This window comes from Lepidochelys olivacea (genome assembly GCF_965140295.1).
Source record: "Lepidochelys olivacea isolate rLepOli2 genome assembly, chromosome: 3".
Classification (NCBI taxonomy): domain Eukaryota; kingdom Metazoa; phylum Chordata; order Testudines; family Cheloniidae; genus Lepidochelys; species Lepidochelys olivacea.
In genome coordinates, this window is record NC_140413.1 from 208,593,912 (window position 1) to 208,607,095 (window position 13,184).

Consider the following 13,184-nt stretch of genomic DNA (forward strand, 5'->3'; position numbering starts at 1 on the left):
AATACCTTGAAAGCTTAATTTAAAGGGTAGGCTGTACAAACAGCTTTCCCTATGACTGAATTCTCTCTGGTCATGTTCAGGTATGTCTTAGAGGATGGTAGTCCGTACATGAACAACACGAAGCGAGGTCCGGAAGAAAAACTTAAAGCAAGACGCAAGAGAACTGCATTAGAAGAAGTAGAGGAAGATCTAAGATGTTCTCACCTCCTAGAGGATGACACTACTGTCAAGGATTCAGTCCCAGACCAGCAATTAACTTTTAAACAACTCCTGATACGATACAAAGGTAATCTCGCTCTCTCTCTCATCCCTAAAAGCATATTTACACACCCAGCTGGTACTCTTGAATGTGTTGTAAAGTATACTACACGCATTTTCATAATTTGAGGCTTCATGGTTCAGAAAACCTGACCTATGAAGAAAGGTTTAAAAAAAAAAAACAACGGGGCATGTTTAGTCTTGAGAGAAGAAGGCTTGTGGGCGACTCTATAAAAATATTCAAATATATGAAGGGCTGTTGTTAAAGACGACGGTGATCAACTGTTCTCCATGTCCACTGACGGCAGGATAAGAGGTAATTGTCTTCATCTGCAGCAAGGGAGATTTAGGTTCGATAGATGGACTCCACTGGGGTGTATATTGACTTGCAAAATAGTGACCCGATAAGGCTGCATTGTGTTATCCACTCCTCCTTCTTTTCATTGTAATCCTTCATGTACAGTTCTGGGGTTGCATCTTCTGGTGGGGGTGGGGCAGATTGTAGTAGCCCAAAAGAGTAAGGGGCTTTTGGGGTCTGTTGTATTTAAGAAATGAAATACTGGGAGGAGGCAGGACAGAGTTTGTGTGCGGGGTCCAGGAGACCTCTGGTGTCAGTCCTGGGCTGCCCCCATGGCATTCCCAACTCCTGCCTGGTACCAGTGGGAGTGAGCAGTGCTGGGCTGGCCCCAATGTGTTTATTCATGGGATGTGGCACACAGGAAGTGTGGTGCATTGGGAGTATATGAGACCCAATAGGGGGTGAGGGAGAGGAGAGGAGAGTGGGAGGAGTGGTAGAGTTAATAAGGAGGAGTCAAGGGGAGGAATGAATGAAGAGAGAGACTGTGAATGGGGGAGGGCAGGGCAGACTGCACTCAGAGGTATTACACTTACTGTACCCTTCAGCCATATCTACAGGGATGCAGGATCCTGCTTGGTGAAAGGTTGCTGATCCTCTGTGTGGCCATTTTCTCAGTTAACTGTGTAGTGTATGCTCTTTTATGAGACACCAACTCACCAATTTCTCTTTCAGGGATTAGTAAATCAGTGCTAAAAACGATGGCTGCCATGGACTTAGACAAAGTTAATCTGGAATTAATAGAGTCCCTGCTGGAGTGGATAGTCAGTGGGAAACACTCTTACCCACCAGGTAACCTGACTGTCCATTGTGGGTTGTATAACAGGGAATACGTGTAACAGTTATGTGCTTGTGTAGATTGTGCCAAGCTGACGCTTTCATCCAAAACATAATTTCCATAACTTCCAATTTTATCCGAGGACATTGAGTCTATCAGAATGGGGAGGCCCCTAATTTCTATGGGGATGGGCAGATGGGTACACTGGGCCAGCTCAAAAGCTATAACAAAGAGATGTACCTTTGACAGTATGCTGACGTCTTTATCTGTCTTGTCTGGTTAGATTGTAAATTTTTTGGGACGGGGTCATTGCTGCTTGTGAGTTTATATGGCGCGTAGCAAAATGGAGCTCCAGTTTTGACTGGGGCCTTTGTGCACTGCAGTAATATTGAAGTGTAATAGTGCATTTTAGCTGAACTCTTCTATTGACTCTTTTCTTTCCCCCTATATATACAGGTGCTGTACTGATATTTTTGCCTGGTCTTGCAGAAATTAAGATGCTTTATGAACAGCTACAGTCTAATGCCCTTTTCAATAATAGACATAGTAAACGGTAAGTCTAGTGTCCCAAAACGGTTAGTGTGTTGAAGTTAAATTAAGGGTAAAGAAACCAATTAAAAAAAATTACCTTCTACTCAAACTCTGATATCTGTCTCCAGTTACAAGTGCAGATTACTTACTGTTTGAGACAGCTGGTGATGGAGAAGGCTTAGATGCCATAATCTCCATTTCTGTTCCATTTGGAAAGGTCCTTTGAGTTAGCACAGTGGCATATTTAGCATATTTGCGATGTAAGTTCTAGTCCTGTTTCCTCAAACTGGGGAAGGGAAAGTTGCAGTTTTGGTGACCAAGGTAAATATAACTTTAGAATTTTGGGAGGCAGTCAGATACCACGGTAATTGTTGGATAAGAACCTAGATAGTCTTTATGTGCTGTTTGCAGTGGGTCTTCATGCACTAGCTAAGGCTATCCAATGGAAGGCTGAAAAACGTAGAGTCTAACTTTCTTTTACCCTGTTTTGCACTTCAAAAACATCTGAGTTTTTAACACTGTGAAGTATTGGGTATTTCTAAGGTAAAACATTCTACATTTTGTGCGAATGATGAGGAAGAAAATCAAGAGTTAGGAAAAATAAGCTAATACTTGGAGGGAAGCTGTCCCATGCATATTTAGATCACAATCTAAACATTGCATTTAAATAAGAAGTAATTCTCCTGGTTAGGTTGAGTGACCTTAGCCTGATGTGTTGTGGTGACCAAATTTCTCAGTGGAATAGAGTGACACCCACAGAATGACTTGTGTAAATCTGGTGGCAGCCCTGGTTGTACATACTGTTTTAATTTCAATCTTTCAAAAAGCACCTAGCTAAGCCCTTGGCCAGTGATAGCAAATCATAGACACATGTGTTGCCTTAGGCATGCAGACCCTATCACTACCAGGCTCCTTAAGCTTTCTGGTGAGTAAATAAGGAAGGGGCTTATGGGGATAGAAAGACAGCAGAACCCTACAAGGCACAAATCTTGGCAGAATCCCTCACCGGCTTTGGGGAAAGACAGTGGGCTCCCACTTAGCTGCTCAGAAGAGCTCTGCTCTCAGGACCCTTCAGCAGAGACCTCAACCCAGCTCCAGCTCTGAAACCCAGTCCCCCACCAAGAATGTCCTTTCCCCCCGAGAATATTTTAAAGGCCTGCTCCCCATGGCCAGTGCAAGGTGGGGTATGGAACCCTATCACAGTGCCACTTAAGAGACTGGATCTGTTCAGTCTAAGGGCTGATGGAACTATGGAGAGAATCAAGAAAACCAAGCTTGCTGTTAGACTCTTAAGGAGGGGGTCTCGTTTTCTTTGCTCCTTCGAGCTCCAGACTCACTTCTATGTCAGCAGCCAAATCCAGTTACTGTATATTTGCAAGTAAACTCTGTGCGCTGCATTCTGCCTGGTGATTATATCCACCAGAAGAGCTAACAGTGAAATGTAGCGAGGAACATGTCTATCCCACAATCCATGGCCCTTGGAGTCCCCATTCTGAAGTTGTGGCAGGACATTCCAATGTTGGGACAGGGGACATGGGCTGCACATGGGCTCCATTCTGAGAATGGGAAGGTACAACCTACAGTACTCTGGGCTAAAGTTGTACGAATGGGCAGATGTTGGGAGGAAGAAAGGTTGGCAAAGATAAGCATGCGCTCATCTTTCTCTTCTAGCTGTGTTGTTTATCCACTCCATTCCTCACTGTCCAGTGAAGACCAGCAGTCTGTGTTCCTGAAGCCTCCTGTAGGAGTTACCAAGATCATCATATCTACGAACATTGCAGAAACATCCATCACCATTGACGATGTGGTCTTTGTGATTGATTCTGGGAAAATGAAAGAGAAAAGGTATTGGGATTATTCTGGTGGAACTGTGATCTCGGAAGATGATGTGTTCTGCATGGTATCTGTTTAAAAAAACTGTCCAGAACATTAGAGTATGAATTCACATCTGTTAAAGAGCTGGAGAAAATCTGAAAGGGCTTCATTCTGCAACTTACTGTGTGCACAAAGCTCCCATTGATTCAGTGGGAGTTCCATGCATGACATCCATTACAGACATGCATCCATAGTGTTGGTAGTTATGGCCCTCCAAAAGTTCATAGTACCTCTCAGCTTGAGCTTCGGTGTTGGTGCTTTTCGCTTGCTTGAAGTGAAACTCCCATTCTCATCCATTTTGACTTGTTTCCTCTTGTAGATACGACCCCAGCAAAGGAATGGAAAGTCTGGAAGACACATTTGTGTCCAAAGCTAATGCGTTGCAAAGGAAAGGGCGGGCAGGGCGCGTAGCCTCTGGAGTCTGCTTTCATCTTTTCAGTAGCCATCACTACAATCACCAGCTTATAAAGCAGCAGTTACCCGAAATACAAAGAGTGCCTTTGGAACAGCTCTGTCTCAGGTAAACCATTATCAACGTAATCGGTCTTAAAGGGCCATCCCCCAGGACAACCTCTCTCTCCAGGCGGGAGCAACAGAGTTATCACACCCCCACCAGGCTCCTGATATCATAGGAACCAGCAAGCCCCCCTCTTCTCACTTTTGTTTTGTTGATTGGCTGTTGAGTGCTCTCGTCTCTCACTGACTACCAGTCTACCTCTGCTTCAGGACTTTTGGTCTTCCCACCCACCATGTTACTGCCTCAAACCCATCCTCCACTCACCATTTCCTTGGCCCGGCCCCATCCCTATAAACAAAGGCAGTGCTAACAAGATAATCCTCTGAGCACTTTTTTGGTATGTTGCATTCCTTTCTTGCAGCCCCATATTTGTTTTTTTAAATTACAAATTCTTTTGGGGGTAGAGGGACTACTGTGTCGTCTTACGTGTTTGCACACAGCCTCGTTCGATCCCAATTAGGCACTACTGCAATATAAATATTAAAGAGGGAGGCCTTTGACGCTCATGCCGGTAATTTAGGATTAGAAGGTACGTTTGCAAAGCCAAAGCCCAGTGATGTAAATGGGAGTCTTTGCATTGACTTGAATGGGCTTTGAATCAAGTCTGTGGGATCAAAACTCATCCCTAATCGTTTTGGACCACTTCCCAAGTTGAATTATGCCTTATTGGCTCTTGGCCAGGAGGAATGACAACTCGTTTGCTTTATGGTGTGGAAGGCCTGTATAAAAAGATGGGTCTTGCACCATGTTGTGACAGTCATCAGATCTGAGCTTGTCCTGATCTGCAGTAGTAGCAGATTCCTTAGTTATTGGTTAGCTCACTGCCCCTGCAGCTGCAGTGGCAAAGGGTGGAGAAGAGGCCGTCTGGGATTGTGTAGCCTGTGCCTGTTAAGGGCTTTAAAGATAAGGATCAGCATCTTGAAGTGGATCAGAAAGTCAGCAGGGAGCCAGTGTAGACCCTGGAGGACTGGTTGGCTGTGCTCCCATTGGCATGGCCTATCTAGAAAGCAGGCCATGGGAAGGGCACTCTCAGTGATTTGGAAGAAGTTTGCTGCTTTGTCCTATGTCAGCAGACTGAGTTGTCATCTTTTTCCTTAAGAATTAAGATTTTGGATATGTTTTCTGCACACGGCCTTCAATCTGTCTTATCCCGCCTGATTGAGCCGCCAAGAATTGAATCTCTGCGTGCATCGAAACTGCGACTGCAGGACTTGGGTGCTTTAACTCCAGATGAAAAACTCACCCCCTTGGGGTATCACTTGGCCTCCTTGCCTGTAGATGTGCGGATTGGAAAACTAATGCTGTTCGGCACCATTTTCCGTTGCCTGGATCCTGCCCTAACTATAGCAGCAAGTCTGGCCTTCAAGTCCCCTTTTGTAAGTATGCCGCCCTGAACTCCGCCTGCGCGCCAAGATCTGAAAGCTCTGTGTTATATTCATCAGTGAACAGTGTAGTGTACTGCAACATACTACTCTTAAATTTCTTACCAGTCCCACTTACGGCACAGCGCATCTTTGTGTTCGTATAAAATGTTTTTGTGTCTGGACTGGAAATAGTCATATCGTAAGTACATGCACAGAGACAGAAGTATCAAGAACAGTTTGATCCCTAATAAAAAGAACATAATACTTTACTGGAGGATGGAATTCTTTTGAGCCAAATAACTAATCCTTGTTTTCAAATGACACAGTGGTATTGGGCATGCTGTGAATGTAAGAAGAGGCCAAAATAGCACCAAGAGAACAGCAGTCCTCTTCAAGAGTGTGAAATTGATCAAAGACTGAAGTGATTATAAATATTCACTAGTACATAAAGCTTCAATTTTTAATTCTTGCTGAGTCCAGAAATGCAATCTATAAGTGTGTGCAAGGAATAGTCCTGGTGAAATTATAGGTGTCTGCTTTACATCTCCTACGCCCACCTGTGTTTGGAAGCAGTCGTGGTCTTGCTCGTGGTGGTTATGAAGCTGACAGTTCTGAGCTCTGAGTATAGTGTTCATTCCTGAACTCAGGCTGTGTGCGCACACATCAGCTTAGCTTGTAAAATCCGGTGCTGTTCTGTACGTCCAGTGGGTGTAGTTGTTCGATCTCTGTCTAAAGCAATATACGACCTCATATCAAAGATCAGGACTGAGTGTTCCATCTCAGTGTATGGTTTTGCCACCTATAGTTAATGGTACAAACAGTCTCTATTGTGGACAATACAATCATGAAATTGCCTCTGCAAATCCCTTGCGGTTGGAGTTCTGTAAGTCTGGAATGTATTATAGAGTGGTGTAACTGTGTTTGGGGCCCATACGTCCACTGCAGATCTGTTTTGTTAAATCATGGTTCTGAAATGCCCCATCCTATAGCCATTCTCTTTCCATAGAAGATAGGTGGCTTTCAGACTTTCTCTTCCCTCCTCTTTCCTTCTCCATTGCACATTTCTCCTTTTAGCTTTAACTGTATGAAATTGTTAGGGGGTTTAAAGATGTGTTTTTGATAGGTTTTGGCCTTGTGCAGATCCAGAGCAGGGCTCTGCTTTTAATTATTTCTTTCCTGAGCCACAAATTGACACATGGAGGGCCTGGTGCAGGGGCATTCCCCTCAAGTGTTACGGCTGTGAGACATTCATTCCCAGTCAGAAGTGGGAAGGTGCTAGGCTCAGGGTTTTCTCTAGTGTAGACAAGGCCTTTCTAATGCTTCCTAATCTCCTCCAGTGAGGTCTGCCGCGGCAGTTCTCGGAAAGAGAAAGGAAGGTTGTTCCCCAGTATGTTGCTTCTGCAGATGCAGCCTGATCCTCCCTCCTTCCGTTTCTTCACAGTTACATTATTGAGGGTAGGGGAAACAGAGTTGCTTAGGATGTTCTGGAAGTGAAGCTTTTTATAATATCAAATCTTTGGTTAGTATGCAGACCTCCCCTAATGAATACGTTGCTTTGGGACGGTTCTGGGACCAGTGAGTCACAGCATGTAACTCCGACAGCAGGAGTCTGCATAGGCAATATACCCAGAGAATTTCAGTTACTGCTTAGTAAACTTTTTTTGTCATGGATATGAGGACTGCAACTGATCAGTAGCTTACTGGTCATGTAAGAAAGACAACGTGCATCACCAGTGATAAAGCACCTGTCTTGAGCAACGATGGGAGAAGCAGAGATGAAATGTGTCAATCTATTTATTTAGGTGTCTCCATGGGATAAAAGGGAGGAAGCGAACAAAAAAAAGCTGGAATTTGCAATAGGAAACAGTGATTACCTGGCTCTTCTCCAGGCTTATAAGGTGAGCTAAAAATCAGTGACCCAGATCAAAAGTGTGTACATGTTCTGAAATTTAAGGCATCATCAATAAAGTTTGGTTTCTCCATTATTTAGGGATGGCACTTAAGTACCAAAGAGAGTTCTCGTGCAAGCTACAGCTATTGCAGGGAGAACTTCTTATCAGGAAGAGTTCTTCAAGTAAGTCAGTTTTGATTCAGTATTTTTCCGGATTAATTTTTAAAAAGTCAGTAATTGCCATCATGTTGTCAGTCAGGTCCGTCTTTATTTCACCTCCTCTTCTTGCCCCATCCTTTTGATCTTCTTCCAAGTTCAGCTAAGAGCTGGGAAATATTACTGACTGTAACTTTAGCCAGCTGTCTGAGCCTGTAATCCTAGTGTAACCAGACATGTTTAATTTAAAAATCAACCCAAGGCTCAGACCAATGTTGGAATATTTCAGCTCAGAAGGAATTGGCTTGAGAGAGTTCTGAACAGCAGCAAAAGCTGGGTTGGAAACCTGTCCACCTTAACTGCAAGCTCCTCCTACTCTGTTGGATTGGATAATGTCTTCAAATGGAGAGGGCATACGGATCCATGCCTTTCACATATCCACTGGTTGTCTTACTGCAAGCAACCAAAGTTATCATAGGTGATTGTTGGATATGCTGAAGGATAGTCCTTGCAATTGGTGTTTAAAATGGGAAGTCTGGTGTGAATTAACCTCACATGCATGCTGTTGGCAGACAGGATACTGGGCTGGATGGACCTTTGGTTTGACCCAGTATGGCCATTTTTATGTTCTTATGTTCAAGGCTTTCTGTTGACTTATAGGAAATGGCGAGCCTAAAAAGGCAATTCACAGAACTGCTGTCTGATATTGGATTTGTGAAGGAGGGGTTAAGAGCCAGGGACATGGAGAAGAGGTGGTCTCGAGGAGATGGTGTTTTGGATGCTACTGGAGAAGAGGTAACTGGATCTTTACTGCTTTAAACTGCTGCTTTAGTCTCTAATCAGCCTTTGTAGCAAACGTTCACTGATTTGGTGTGCTTGCTGGGGCAGGCTTGTCTTGCTATCCAATGTGATTAGTGATCACCATTTTCTTCTTTGTCAATCTACCATCCCTCCTCCCTTCTACTTTGGAGACATGTATTATAACATAGGTCTGGGGTCAGAGACTGAGGGAGTTAGCCACTGAGGGCGTTTATACTCTTGGTTCTACAGCAACAAATCTGAGGTGCATGCTCACTGCCTAATGAATAACCATTCTGCAATGGCCCTGTGGCAGGACATGCAATTCCCACAGCATGGATCTGCACAGACAGTGTATTTGGAGGTGAGTCACTTTTCTGCACCCTCCTAGTGCTGCTTTCCAGTAGGTTTCCAGTATAGCCCTAATGAGAGCTGTAATCGCAACGGGACAGAGGTGTAGATGACTGTTGCGAGGTCCATGTTGGAAAGGATGGCTGCGCTCTCCTGACCAACTCTGTAGGGTGGAAGGCGCTATGAGTGAATCTAGGGAGAGAAATAGATCCAAGGAAACTGAATGTCTGGTATGCACCATCAGACTTTTTTTTAACCTCTAGTTAATTATCAGTTGAAGTAATTAACACACTGGAGTAGTTAAGGCCTTGTCAACACTGTACAGTTCACTCGAGCGACCGGCACAGCGGTGTGACCACTCAAACTGGCCTGGCCCAAGTGAGAGGTGAGAGCAATCACACTTGAGTTGCTGGATCCACACTGGTGCTGCACTCAGTCAGGTGAGGTGCTGGGCTTTCTGGGGGCATATCCCATGGTTCTTAGCGGCTCATGGTTCATATCCATGCTCTAATCAGAGCTGTCTTGTGAATTCTTTCACAATGTATTGTACGATAACTTATCTGTTCTTCCTGGGCACATGTGCAGATGTGATCTTAACCCACCAAGTCAGTAAAGTAACCCATTTCCAGGTTGGTGCACACTAGATTGCTGTCTGTGGCCTACATTCCAAACAGTGTGAAGGCATGGATCCAATCTGGAACCTATTCTAGATATGTTCATATACCACACTCATGGCCATATTATCTGTGCAGTGATACCAAATGTTGCAATTAGTGCAACTCTCATTTTGGGAACAGGAGATAGATATTGGGTATTAGATGTGGTTGAGGGCATTTCAGCCCTATGAAAGCAGTAGTGTGCTTTGCTAAGGAGATCACGCAGGCCGCACGGAGCAGTCGAGACAGCTGATGTAGGTTTTAATAGCTGAAGAATCTCCTTATGCCAACTGGTAGTTCTGGAGCGGGACAACAAGCGCACAATGGCGAGACTACACCATCATGCAGACCTGGCGAGGTTTGTGATTTATCCTAGGGATCAACTACATAGTAGCATGGAATAAATGTTTGGGGAGTGTCCAGATTAGCTTTGACAAACATATTAACTATTGCAAATTAATTGGCAATTAGTTTAATTAAAGGTTAAAAAGAGTGTAGGCAAGACATAACCTGAGAGTGCAGAATCCAGTAACTGCTCCTAATATGAAGTTACATATAGTTGGCTCAAAAAGAGAGTACCAACAGTGTCAGTAATTTAGTTTTAATATGAAGTCATGTTCTACAGTGAATCAAGAAATCCCTGGTTTTCACTGAAGGGTCACTGGGACAAGGCCTGTAGGTAGTAACCTGGAATTGTAGTACTTATTGTATGTATTTATTTCACAGGCAAACTCTAATGCAGAGAACATCAAGTTGATATCAGCAATATTATGTGCTGCTCTGTATCCCAATGTTGTCCAGGTAAGAGGGTGCTTTTTTCCTTTTCCATCTTCATTTGCATGCCACTCCCTTTTGAGTGGCAGATCTGTACTGAATGCTTTGATTCGGGGTTACTCTGGCAGACTGCCTCTTGTTTAAGGGTACGGTATCTCCACAGAGCATGCTGCCCCTATTGCTTTAGGCCTTGGCAACTGAACTCCCATTTACAAACTCATGTAGCTGGCTACTGCTGTCATTCCAACAGACTTTTATTTTTAGTGTGATCTTAAGATGCCAGGAGCATGCATCAGTAACCACCACAGGCCACAGTCTGAACATGAGCAGCAGGAAATGAATTCTGGGGTGAAAGCCAGAGCATTATAAAACCAACCCCCAAACTGTATCGACTAGTTTTGCAGAGTGCTGACAGAACTCTGGTAATGGGGTCTAGATACTTCCAAAGTCACCTCTGGGCCGAGACCAAGCAAAAACATATCCTAAAAGGAATTTGTTTGAGAGTTATGAGCAACTGAAAATATTGGGTTAGATGCAAGCTGGAATGCAACACAGTACCTTTCTTGATGTCTAGGGTAATACTTCCTGTTGTTGTTGACATAGTAATAGATGTGGGGAAAGACGGTTTACTTGGGGCAGGAGGTGTAAGAGAGTTATTTTATTACTGTTTATTATCTTCACATTTAGGTGAAAACCCCAGAGGGGAAATACCAGTATACCAGTGCAGGAGCAGTTAAATTACACCCAAAGGCAGAGGAGTTGAAGTTTGTTACAAAAAATGACGGTTATGTTCACATTCATCCTTCCTCAGTGAATTATCAAGTAAGGATTTTTTTCCAACTCAGTAACATACATTCTCTACGTTTTTAAAAAAGACATTACTTCAGCTAAGTGCTGCTTGGATTATGAACTAGAGCACTGAGCAGCCTCAAACACACAGCAACGGTGTGCTTGAAATCCTCTCGGTGATGGGTTTCAAAGAGCGGCACAGATCACAGGTAAGAGCCTCCATTACAATAGATGACAGAGACTCAAATTTGGAAGTTAAGTTTGTTGGATCCAGCAATTTCATGGCCCTGATTTTCAGAATTGCAAGAACGCACGTTCATGCAGAGTTACCGCAATGGCAGGGGATTGTGCCTGTAGGGATCACCGCAATTGTCCTGTCCATGCAATCTCAGGAATTGTGCAGGAGATGGCAAGTGTTTATGCATGTAGCATCTTTACAGGGGCAAACTGACTGACAGGAGGGCTCATATTTCTACCACTGAAATACTTTATTTGTAAATAATTCACTGTTGAAATGCACAGTATCACTTCTTCCTATGAGATCAAATGCAATAATTTTCTTTGAAGTTGATGGTATCCCATTAATAAAGATCACGAGGGAAACTTACCATTGAACAGGTGCTTGTTTTTGGGGTTTTTTTTATGAAAGTGATACATGGTAATGCTGATCCTCCTTTTTGAGGATACAAATTAGCTGTTAAAAATCCATATTACATTGTTAAGTATAATAACCCATTGGAGTATTGTAAAACTTAATTGTTTATAAATCTATCCTGGTGAATCAGCCCAAGTCTAAACTAACATGAGAATGAACCTCTTACACGTCAAACTCTCCTTGCTATCCTACATGGGCAGCAGGGAACTCAAGGCACTGTCAGTAATTGGCTGATTTCCTATAGGCCTTGTTGCTGAGGTGGGTCCTGAGGAGAGATTTGAAAGACAAGAGAGTAGTGTCCTAGAGGATTAGTTCAGGGAGGCCATGCTGTGAGCGGGGCAGTATGGAAGAGGCGTAGACATTTGTGTGAGATTCTGATGAAGGGCAGAAGAGAGAGAGCACAGGAGACAGGTGGAGGAGACAGGATTATGTTATACGTGACATTGTGAGCTCTGCAATGGCACGTTTCAGAAATACAAACAAATCAATGCCACGTGGTCCCTGTGAGCAGCTGCAGCAAAGCCCTCTTGCACTCACGGGAAGGGCAGCTGTGCGGAGGAAGAGGGCAGTGACTCCCAGGCAGATTCTGACGAGCAATCCCCGGAGGAGAGCGTGCCATGCATCCAGCAGCTCCTCCCCATCCTTGCTGTCAGAGTCTGTGGTGCTCAAAAGGGACACAGGTATTACAGGAATGACTAAAGGCACCTGTCTAGGTAGAATGAGACCTGGGGGGAGAACAAGCAGAGCCACTGGGCTTTCCCACCACCCAGGGTGCATAAAAATCAATGATGGTTTTGAAAAAATAAAGTCAGATTTTTTTATTTAAATTGGATTTTTTTTTATTTTGTTGTTTAAATTATAAGTTTTTCTTTTTAAAATGCATCTGTTTAAAATGAAATCTGAATTAAAACAAAATATGTTAAAGCCTAAACTTATCTCTTAGAACATTGAAATAACAAAATAAATATACTGACTCTATGAGCTTCTGTCGCAAACGCAGAGTTAAAGGCTGCTTTTCTGTGTAAAGAAAGAATCAGGAAAAACATGTAACGTTTGGGGCCAAGCTTCGTCAGTGTGGCACAATAGGTCAGCCTGAGTAACTTAGGAGACTGGATCTTTTTCAAGAGAGTTAAGCAAGTAAGAACTGAAGTGCTGGTCACTTTTACTTAGGCATATTGAAAATGTTCCCAGGCTGATGTGAAATAATCAGTTCAATTCAGTAACTGCAGTTAATCCCTCAATTTAATAAATCCTCTAGTTTTAAGTGTGAAATATGTTTCGATAAGAGAAGTTTGTGTGTCTAAAACCTTTAAGGTTGTTTTGAATAATAAAAATAAATCGTATATGCTGTTTTATACGCACAGGGCAGCGAGCAAGCCAGTAATCTGCAAGGGAATGGGGATCAGATTTATTCCTTAACTGTCTGAAAACCTGTG

At 43.5% G+C, this 13,184-nt stretch overlaps 1 protein-coding gene across 3 annotated transcripts in view; it reads left to right on the forward strand.

The window, feature by feature from the left end:
• Positions 1-13,184, forward strand: part of DHX57 (DExH-box helicase 57) — a 35,519-nt gene that overhangs the window by 17,266 nt on the left and 5,069 nt on the right. For all 3 annotated transcript variants that reach the window (XM_084625281.1, XM_084625280.1, XM_084625282.1), the window contains 11 exons: positions 81-286; positions 1,289-1,405; positions 1,848-1,944; positions 3,594-3,767; positions 4,117-4,317; positions 5,414-5,690; positions 7,481-7,576; positions 7,669-7,752; positions 8,386-8,520; positions 10,257-10,331; positions 10,992-11,126. In XM_084625281.1, coding sequence (XP_084481407.1) covers positions 81-286; positions 1,289-1,405; positions 1,848-1,944; positions 3,594-3,767; positions 4,117-4,317; positions 5,414-5,690; positions 7,481-7,576; positions 7,669-7,752; positions 8,386-8,520; positions 10,257-10,331; positions 10,992-11,126 — 1,597 coding nt within the window. The remainder of the gene's footprint in view (positions 1-80; positions 287-1,288; positions 1,406-1,847; positions 1,945-3,593; positions 3,768-4,116; positions 4,318-5,413; positions 5,691-7,480; positions 7,577-7,668; positions 7,753-8,385; positions 8,521-10,256; positions 10,332-10,991; positions 11,127-13,184) is intronic.